The sequence below is a fragment of the Pristis pectinata genome, chromosome 26 (assembly GCF_009764475.1).
Source record: "Pristis pectinata isolate sPriPec2 chromosome 26, sPriPec2.1.pri, whole genome shotgun sequence".
Taxonomy (NCBI): Eukaryota; Metazoa; Chordata; class Chondrichthyes; order Rhinopristiformes; family Pristidae; genus Pristis; species Pristis pectinata.
The window spans coordinates 15,617,926-15,628,085 of record NC_067430.1 but is presented as its reverse complement, the minus strand read 5'-3'; the positions used below and the strand labels follow the sequence as shown (position 1 = coordinate 15,628,085).

At 41.7% G+C, this 10,160-nt stretch overlaps 1 protein-coding gene across 1 annotated transcript; it reads right to left on the bottom strand.

Annotated features, from left to right (window-relative positions):
* Positions 1–1,557: 1,557 nt before the first annotated feature.
* Positions 1,558–6,347, bottom strand: LOC127583220 (uncharacterized). Its single transcript, XM_052038990.1, has 3 exons — positions 5,767–6,347; positions 4,508–4,681; positions 1,558–2,498 (listed from the first exon to the last, which is right to left on the bottom strand). Exons 1-3 carry the CDS (start codon positions 6,345–6,347, stop codon positions 2,309–2,311), a joined length of 945 nt encoding a protein of 314 aa, XP_051894950.1. The 3' UTR covers positions 1,558–2,308.
* Positions 6,348–10,160: the final 3,813 nt, after the last annotated feature.

The following is a 10,160-nucleotide window of genomic DNA, read 5'->3' as shown; positions in this document are numbered from 1 at the left end:
ATATTCAACAATGGAAACATTGCAGAGACAGCTAGAAACAACTAGCTTGTTAATGATTTGGGTACACTGACTCCAATTATATCAATAAGCTGCCCATCAGTGATGATACATTGCTTTCCAAACATTTTAATAAGCAGTCCTATAAATTGTTTTGACAAGAGGCCCTTCAATAATAATGGATACATATCTCCCAACCCACTGCCTCCTAATGATTTTGCCATAGAGTTCTCAATCAAATCAATACCCTTCCGAAAAGTAACATTGTTTACATAATCAAATAAAAGATTATGTTTAAAACCAGGAAGGATCTAGTTATCACACTTTGATCTGATTAATAAAACATACCTTTGATGAATAAGATAAATTAGGTCCAAACTGTGCAGCATGTGCGCCACAAAACGCCAACAAATCTACAGCTAGAATTGGCATCTAGAAAGTGTAGTCCCTGCATTTAAATATTTCACATTCAGGAAGTGATAGTTGCAGTACCTGATTGAGGTTCAGCCCTCTGGCACACATTTCACACAATTGATAAACTAAAAGAGACAAGTTGGGAGATATGCGAAGCAATTTGTAAGATTGATAGAATTGGTAAACTCTGGGGAAATCACGCTATGTTAGAATTATGATACGTGACCATTTTCAAAACGATGACAGAATACACCCAGTCAACTACAATCAGCTTGCATTACATCAAAACAGAATAAAGTAAATGCATTGATTGTCAAGAATGAAAATTGGGATAAAAACTGTGTGATAATAATCTGGCAAATAACAGACAACAGGTAGAGAAGGGAGCAACAAGCAACTGGTTGGAGGAACTCAGCGGGTCGAGCAGCATCTGTGGGGAAGGAATTGTTGACGTTTCAGGTCAAAACTCTGCATCATGTAGAGAAGGAAATGATTTTTCCTAACTGACCCATTTTATTTTCTTGTCAAAGTAGTCATAGCACAAGTGAATTGTATAATGCCCATGAGCGGTGTTGAAGTGTGAAGGTGAAAATTATTTTGTACAAATAAATGACATTTAATATGTGCAATCACAGTGAAGCAGGGACCAGTAAAAGAATGAATTGTGCTCAAATCAAGAGGGGGTCATAATAAATTACTCTGGCTACCAAAACAATAGAGAGGGAAATTCAAACATTGTAGGTGGTCCAGAGCTGATCAATAATGCAAGGCAGGAGACACAAGAAACTGCAGATGCTAGAATCTGGAGCAACAAACAAACTGCTGGATTGCATCTGATGCAGTGCCTGATCAGAAACATCTACAATCCCTTTGTCTCCACAGATGCTGCTCAACCTGCTGAGTTCCTTCAGAAGTTTTCATTTGTAATATAGCTAAATAAACTGAGTTACAAGGAAATATAGGCAAAAATTTGGACTTTCAGACTTGAAATTAAATGATTGAGACGTATCCTTAAAGTGGGTTTGAGGATGTAACAAAACAAAGTTAAGTATTTGATTAAGACCGCAACACAAGGTATGGTTTAATTTAGCAAAAGGAACTTTTCAAACTGAGGTCAGAGCAAAGATGGATCAACAATTAGTTGGGTAATGGGAGTGAAAAAAAAATCAAAGACGAAACATGTTAAAGCTATGATGGGGGAAGGGGGAAAAGGAAGATGAGTCCTTCTTAAACCCAGCTTCAGCATACTCCTCAAACCTGTTTCACTCCATCTGAGTGAGATTCCACCAAGAGTGAAGCCTGAGCAGAGAGAGACCTCATTCCTAGTGGAGGTCTCACAATGCTTTTGTGAGCTTTGGTGACTGATTGATAGAGTAAAACTCCAATAATCCATTCTATGTGGAAATCCCAATGGTTGGGCATCTAACTCACTGGGTGCTGATTCCTGTGGTACACACCATGGGCCTGAGTCTCGTGCTCACTTTCACATTCTGAGGCTCCACTTCCCACACTCTCTCACTTCTGGTTCTTGTGTTTTCTTTCACCCACTAGAATCCTGGTTCTCATGCACTCTTTTCACTCACTGGGGCCCTGGTTCCTGCATTCCCATGAAACTCACCTGGTTCTGTTTCTCTGCAGCTCCCCTGACCACCAAACAGGTTCACTGGAAAATGTACTATTCTATTGTGTAACATCTAAAAAATAGCAAATTAAAAGTGTATTGGAGTATTGACAGGAATAGCATCCAATAGTCTAGAAAATCTCCAGGTTTGGCACTACCAAAGTCCTGAGCATGCTGGATTAACAGTTTTACTGTACACAGTAATTTTACCATATTCATGTTGATACACATGAAAACCTATTGTATTAAAGCCAGGAAGACTGACGGTTAGCTGAATCAGGAGGATGACCACTGTTGAGTATCACATGAAGTCTGTGTTTCCATGCCAGCATTTTGAGAGAAGTCCTTGGAAGCAGAGAACAGGTCCTCTCCATAGCTAAAGCCAGACTGTCTTTCCTTGCTGTTTCGCAACAGTTCATTGTTCTTGTGAGCTTCATAATGAAAGCGAGGTCCTTTCATTTCATACCTGAAAAGATGCAAAACCAATCTCATCAAAAATAAATTCATTTCCAATGATCCCTGAAGGTTAGAAATCCATACTGGATACAAGAGACCTATATAACACATCTCAATTGTAAAAATGCACTGGATCCCAGAAGGATTGCTATTTAGAATTCAAAATAAAAGCTTCAGATACTGTCATAAATTATAACAGAGATGAGATAATTTACAACCAGTTTCTGAACCTTAGATAAAATTACACTCATTAAACTGTCTTCCTTTTATTTAATAATAACTTGTTTGTTTGTTGAATTTAATTATCTCAAAAGAAAATGGTAAATGGTTTTCTTGCATTCAATTTAACATACTAAAGGAAGCCATCTAACCTCAACACAACCTAATATTCCATTCAGATTTTCATCAAACCCAGATAACTAGGCTCAGTCACTGGTAAATTTATAACAGACATAAAATTTTAAGTTTGTTATAAATAACAATCAGACCAGAAATTGAGGATATATAACAGACTGCTGACAAGTCATACAGATATGGGTACCAATGATTAATGGTGCCATATATAAAAATGAATTAGATATGTTCACACATCCTTGCTTGTGGATGTGATTATAAGTGGATTTTGCTTTGCTCTGATGGGTACTGATGGTGGTGTGGCCCAGGTAGAGTTGGGTAGCACTGCCTGAGTGGAATGTTGCATTTTGTAAGGCGTTGGTAAGGCCACACTTGAAGTACTGCATGCAGTTCTGGTCACCCTACTATAGGAAGGATGTCATTACACTAGAGAGGGTGCAAAACAGATTTATGTGGATGTTATGGGACTGGAGGACTTGGGTTATCGGGAGAGGCTGGATCGACTAGGACTTTTTCCATGGAGCATAGGAAAGTGAGGGTGATCTTACAGAGGTTTATAAAATCATGAGGGGCATAGATCAGGTGAATAGCCGCAGTCATTTTTCCAGGGTAGGGAAGTCCAAAACTAGAGGGCATAGGTTTAAAATGGAGGGGAAAGATTTAAAAGGGATCTGAGGGGCAGCATTTTCACACAGAGGGTGATGAGTATATGGAACGAGCTACCAGGGGAAGTGGTGGAGGGGGATACAATTACAACAATTAAAAGGCATTTGGACAGTTACGTACATAGGAGAGTTTTGAGGGATATGAGCCAAACGCAGACAAATGGGACTAGCTCATTTAGGCAACTTAGCTGGCAAGGAGAAGTTGGGCAGAAGCGCCTGTTCTGTGCTGTATAGCTCTATATGCTGATGCAATGCTTTGCACCTCTTTTGGGCCTTTTCTACTGTCCTTTATTCCAGTTTATTCTGCTCCCATTATCTTGGATCACTTTATTAGACAAATTTCATTTCCCGGTGCCTTCCACAGAATCTGCATTAGCACTGTTATCACAGAATGATGCAGCACCTGTGAAGGTCATTCCGTCCATCATGCCAGTGCTGGCTCTCTGGTGGACCCAGACAATTATGCTCTTCCCACATAGTTCTGCAATTGATTTCCAATCATGTATTAATTCAATTCTTTTCTGATCATTGTTATTAAATGTTTCCACCACCCTTTCAGGATTACAACAATTGTTTCGTCATGTCACCTTTGGCCCAGGTTAGTTATCCATCCTTTTTACCACTGAATACAAATTTGCCCTGCAATTCATCCCAAATGGTGGCATTAAATGTGCCTTATGCAGTTATCATGCATTGTAATCTGCTTCAGTTCCATTGAATTCCCACACACACTTATTGCCACTAACCAGGGTGAATTGGGACATTCTAATTTATTAAAACTATTTCATGACTTTGAACAACTCTATCAAATCTACTAACCTTTTCTGTTCGAGGGAGAACAATCCCAGCTGCTGCCTTCTCTTTACAGAACCGATCCCCCTCATCCCTGTCTCCAGTCTAGTAATCTCTTCTGCACCTTTTGCAAGGGCCTGATGCCCTTCCTAATCTGTAGTGTAGTTATTTGGTTAAGCATTCAGTCAAGGTAACTATGCCTCTTTACCATTTGAGCTGTGGGCCCCGGAGTCTCTCCAGTTCTTGTTGCCGTTTCAGCTCCAGAAGTAACTCTTCCTCCACACGGAGGCGTTGCAGCCTCAGGTGAGACAGTTCTTGTTGGTATGGAGACATTTCTACCAATGATTGTCTGATGTCGCCCTCTGCCAGTGTTTGCAGGAACCTGCAGCAACAAATAAAGCAAACAGGTTACACATGAATAGTGCCTGATAGAGCAATTATTGAGCAAATATGCAACAGGCCAATGAACATTTTTTTAAGGGCCTACCACTGCAAAATTCAGTTGTGATCACTTGCCAGAGATCGGAGCAAGGATCATGAACAAGAATCAGAAGGGAGGTTAAAGTGGCATCTAGACGTGCATTGCACACAATGATCACCACCAGGCATGTTTGGCACCTCTGTGCAATAGCACATCAAGGAAAAGAAAGAACCTGGTAGGTAAAAGCTAGGACTTCCTGGCCACAATATTTTAGTCTCCAAATATTTTTCCTCTTTTATACACTGGGATCAACAAATATTCTGAGTTTCTCTCTAATATTTTAAGACCAGAAGACATAGGAGCAGAATTAGGCCATTCGACCCATCAAGTCTGCATCGCCATTCAATCATGGCTGATTTTTTTCTCAACCCCATTCTCCCACTTTCTCCCTATAACCCTTAACCATCAAGAACCTGTCAACCTCTGACTTAAATACACCCAATGACTTGGCCTCCACAGCCGTCTGTGGCAATGAATTCCACAGATTCATGACCCTCTGGCTGAAGAAGTTCCTCCCATCTCAGTTTTAAAGTATTGTCCCTTTATGTTGAGGCTGTGCCCTCGGATCCTGTACTCTCCTACTAATGGAAATATCCTCTCCACGTCCATGCTATCCAGGCTTTTCAGTACTCAGTAGGTTTCAATGAGATCTCCCAGGACAGATTGACTTTTCTATACATCTTAGTTGTGGAGCACTGTGATGGAATAAAGCAAATAAACCAACTGAAACAGGGGGTACCTCTAGCATTGAAATAGACCTTCAGGACAGCTCCAAACAAAAACACTGTAGAAATCCTTAATCTATTTGAAACAGATCATGACCATGATTTCTGGATTCCAGATGATGGTTGCATTTGGAACTCTGGACTTTTGGCTGTCCGTTGGTTTACCTTCAATTTCTGCCTCCTGTTTGTGACCTCAAAGTGATGCATGATTTCTAAACCTTGTCTGCAGCAGTATAGTTTAGAAAAGGAGAGGAAAACCACCTGTCACTGATTTCCTTTGTGGAAGGTGATGCCACATCCAGAGCTGTAAAACTGTATGGAGCCCTCAAGGAACTCGGACTGTCCTCCAGGCTCTGATTCAGTGTAGGCTGGGAGCTCAGGTTGAATGCCCCTGGCTTGAAGGAATACGATCTAAACAGTCTAGTGAAGGCTGCCTTCTTACTCCCTGCTGTCTGCCTCTTTATGGGTGGAGGAGGCCGGCCACATGCATTTACTTTAGTGGAATTTGGTCTCCACACGGGTTTAGGAGACTGAGGGTGGGGCTGCTGCCAATGACTTCTTTTAGAAGCAGGGGACAGAGAGCGTGACCGGATGTTTCTGGAGTGTCTGAGAGTCCGAGACTGGTCTTGGAGGGATGATGATCTTGTTCTTTCAGGGGACTGAAGCCGGACTGGAATCTGAGGAGGAAGAAGAGCTCTGACTCCAATTACATGTGGTGCACCCAGCCTGATGGGTAGGCTTTCTTTGTAGGCAACGTCAACAGGTGAGATGGTGGAAGCTGTGAAGTTTTTGCTGGAGAGTTCACTCCCAGTGAGACCCACCACTCGATCAACTGGAGACATGGAGTGAACAGGAACTCCAAGGTCTTCAAGGGCTGGATATCTGCCCAGTGATTGTACTAAGTGCCTCGGCCTCACAAACCACTCTGACTCATCAGGTTTTTTTGCTGTTCCACCTACATTCTCCTGGTGAAATGCCCCATTGGTTAGGATTGGCCAGTCACCATTTCTGCTAGTAGGTCTGGAACTGCTGTCCAGATCTCCTATCCTTTGGTAGTCTGTCATTAATGCAGGGCTCAGACTTGAAGTCAGACTTTTCACTTGCATCTTTAGTTCACTTAAATTTTGTTCCAATTCATCAATGCTGGGGCTGCCCTTCTGACTGGCAGACAAAGGTATCTCTAGTTAGAAGACAGAGACAAAAATGTCAACATAATTTTGATCAAATAAATATGTTTTGGTTTACGTTCAATTATGTTGGCTCTAACAACTACTACATTTAACAAAGAATTATACAACAATTAAAGAGAAAAAACCTAAAGAATATAAAAGAAAACAGAAAAATTGAAGTAAGGCTGAAATAAATTGCTTTGAATTGTACTGAAATTTCTATGATTTCTCAGCATACTATCACTCTGTTTCATGACATTCAGACAGACTTGCATCTTTCCCGAAACACTTCACAGCCACTACAGTACTCCTTAAGTGTAGTTGCCACTGTGGTGTACCTTTGTACTTTGGAAAGCCCGGGAAGTAATATGAAGTCTGCTTCTTTGCCATCTTGCAGTGGACCTGGAGCACTGTTCACAAAGCCAAATTGGTGTTACTCTGAACCAGTAACTCTTAAGTGACTGCTAGTCATTTTAAAGCTAGAGTGATGCAGAGGAAGAGGAATCTCTGCAGCAAGCCTTGTAAAAAGAAAGGAACCTTTCGAGATTGTCCTCCTGCATGAGGTTTGGAAGGGAAGGATTGCTCTTTCAGGAATATAGACTAGCAGCCTAGATAAAGGTAGCAGAAATGTGAATATTATCTTACTTGTAATCAGAAATGAGATACTGAGCCAGTTATGCAATATATCTTGTGGCACAAATATTGCTAAAATACCACTGATAATTCAGGATCTCTACAGTGAAGCTTCCCTCTTCTTCACTCTATGTCCCCTTAACCATTTATTACTGCAGCCTCTCCATTAGCAAGAAATAGTATTTTGTCAAACCAAATCAGATTGCCATTATACTTAAATTCTGCTTCAAACTTTTGTAAAGCACTTATGTCTCCATTTAAATTCTTACATGATAACAGCATACCACTTAGCCTGTCATCTGTGGGGCTGTGTGTTGAGCAACGATTGAAGTTCCAGTCTGCTGATTGATCACTTGATACTTGCTGATGCATGGTGAATGTCTTTCGGGTGTTTGTGAGATGCTCATTTGGTCTCTTGCTGAAAAATTAATCAAATAAATTGATCACCATCTCTGATATAAAAAATCCTTACTCCCTTAAATCTGGTGATTCCAGGCTAACAAATCAATTGTCAAGTTCAAGTTCAAATTTATTGTCATGGGTATACATACCCATGGTATAAATGTCATGAAAAACATAAATTACATAAACTGCAACTCCTCTGTCGAGCACCCGTGCTCCGTCTGCAATGCCCATGTGGACCTCCCAGTTGCAAGCCATTTTAATTCCCGTTCCCACACTGACCCATCTGTCCCTGGCCTCCTCCACTGCCAGGGTGAGGCCAAATACAAACTAGAGCAACAGCGTCTCATGTTCCAGCTGGGTAGTCTACAGTCCAACAGCATGAATATTGAACTCTCCTGTTTCAGATAACCTGCTCCCCCTCTGCCCCTTTTTCTCTCCTAATTTACCCAGATCCTCTCACACACACTTTCTTTACAAGCCCCCCCAAACCCAGCCCCTGATCACCCTGTTCCTTTCCCCTCCTCCACCTACTCCATCTGACCATCACCAATACACTCCCCTCACTGAGTCCGCTCCCCCACTGGTCCAAAGTGCCCCCCATATCTCCCTTACCTGGTTCCTCTTCACCTTCTATCTCATTAGATTCCATAATACGCAACCCTTTGTTGCCTCCACGAATCACCTGTCAGCCTCTATCGCTACCTCCACCTTCCCCCCCACCTGACTCCATCTGCCAATCCACCCGACTCCATCTGACAATCCACCCTTCCTCACGTGCATGTACCTATCGCCTGCCAGATCTCACCCCACCCCTCTGCCTCACTTCTCTATATTGACTATCTCCCCTCTACTTTCAGTCCAGATAAATGTTGACTGTCCATTTCCCTTTACAGATGCTGCCTGACCCACTGAATTCCTCCACCAGCTCCTTTTTTGCTCCAGATGTCAACATCCACAGTCTCTTGTGCCTCCTTGGTCTAATATGTTTTCTAAAAGAGAACATAACCAATATAACACTCTGACAATTAAGCCTCAATTTGGATCATATCCCTGTGGTAAATCTTTAATCAATATACTTGGCCAGCCAAATATAAAATATTATAGGGTTGAAAGTGTTCTGGGATTTTTAAAACTGATGTTTTAAGAACAACATTTCATATATAATCCATATACAATCTATTAGTTTATGAAGGCTCAATAAAGGAAATTTATTTTTATGGGATTAAGAACTTGCCCTTAGATTTTAAACAGTCTTAGGAAGCAAATTGCATACATTTGTCTGTTTTCCATGAAAATCATGAATAGTACATTTGACTTTTTTTCCATTCAGCTCCATTAAAGATTTGCCACCCAAAAGGTTAATACTATCGTTTTCCTTATAGATAGTGAATGACTGCTGTGTATTTCTACTTATCCTTGTTCTTATTTCTCACTTTCTATTGGGGTGGAGTATCATACATTGACTTAAACGGTGTGCACAGCTATTGGGAAAATGGTGTAAAACAGACCTGAACTATTAAAACTAAACAGAGTGCTTATTCGTTTACCAATACCGAGGCTGCCCTGCAACATAATGGTTTTGTTTTTCATTCTCAATTATGGAAAATGCTGGTAAGGGCGTATGTTTATTGTTTGTCTCTTATTACCTTGAGAAAGCCTATGTCAGGAGGGGGTTTCACGTTAAACTTTCTTCCTAAACAATAAATATAGAGAATTACAGATTTTGACCCAGCTAATTACGTATTAAAGGGTAACCTGGCATGCTGCTTTTCGTTTTTTTTCGGTGCGAGTTCTGTTGTGCAGAGACTTCAGAATCGCCACATGATCGGGGACCGAGGTGAACCACGTCTTTGAAATCAGAACAATTAGGACCACGATAACAGCGAAGGGTGTTAAAAACAACCAATGCCGTTTTATCTTAATCAATAAGACGTCAGCCTCTCCTTCAAATTAATTAAATTCACCAAAAAAAGCAACATTGATGTGTAATTATAAACTGGGATAAGCGATGTTTTCCGAACAGAAGTGCTTCACTCAAAGCGTTAACGCCACGGCGTCCATAGCAACCGCTGTAGCAACGGCCCCCCCGGCCGACGCTCGGACACCATTTGACGGTATTAGTGACAGGCAATGCTTTTCTCTGGTCACCACAGGTGGATGGGAGACGGCGGCCCGAAGCCCTACCTCAGGGCGCTTCTCACCCCGTGCAGGACGAGCGCTCGATCCGCGTTCACAGCCATGGGCGCCGGGGCCGCTTCCGACGCGCAGCCTCAACCCTGGCATTAGGCAGCCTCCCTGACAACCAATCACATCGCACCCTGCCGCTAAACCAACCAATTAGCATTTAGCAAAGCCCGGCATTCTCACCAATGAAAGCACAGGCATTCATAGACCAATCATCGCCTGCCTGATCGGTTTTTTGACTAATAAGCAACGGGGTCAGGGGTG

What these genes read in the sequence shown, in the direction of transcription:
- LOC127583220 (XM_052038990.1), bottom strand. Translation starts at nt 6,347, where the DNA reads ATGTCTCCAGTTGATCGAGTGGTGGGTCTCACTGGGAGTGAACTCTCC. An exon ending in ACAAAGGAAATCAGTGACAG is followed by an intron (nt 4,682 to 5,766) that starts GTGGTTTTCCTC and finishes TTGTTGCTGCAG; the next exon opens with GTTCCTGCAAACACTGGCAG. An exon ending in CGGGGCCCACAGCTCAAATG is followed by an intron (nt 2,499 to 4,507) that starts GTAAAGAGGCAT and finishes GCATCTTTTCAG; the next exon opens with GTATGAAATGAAAGGACCTC.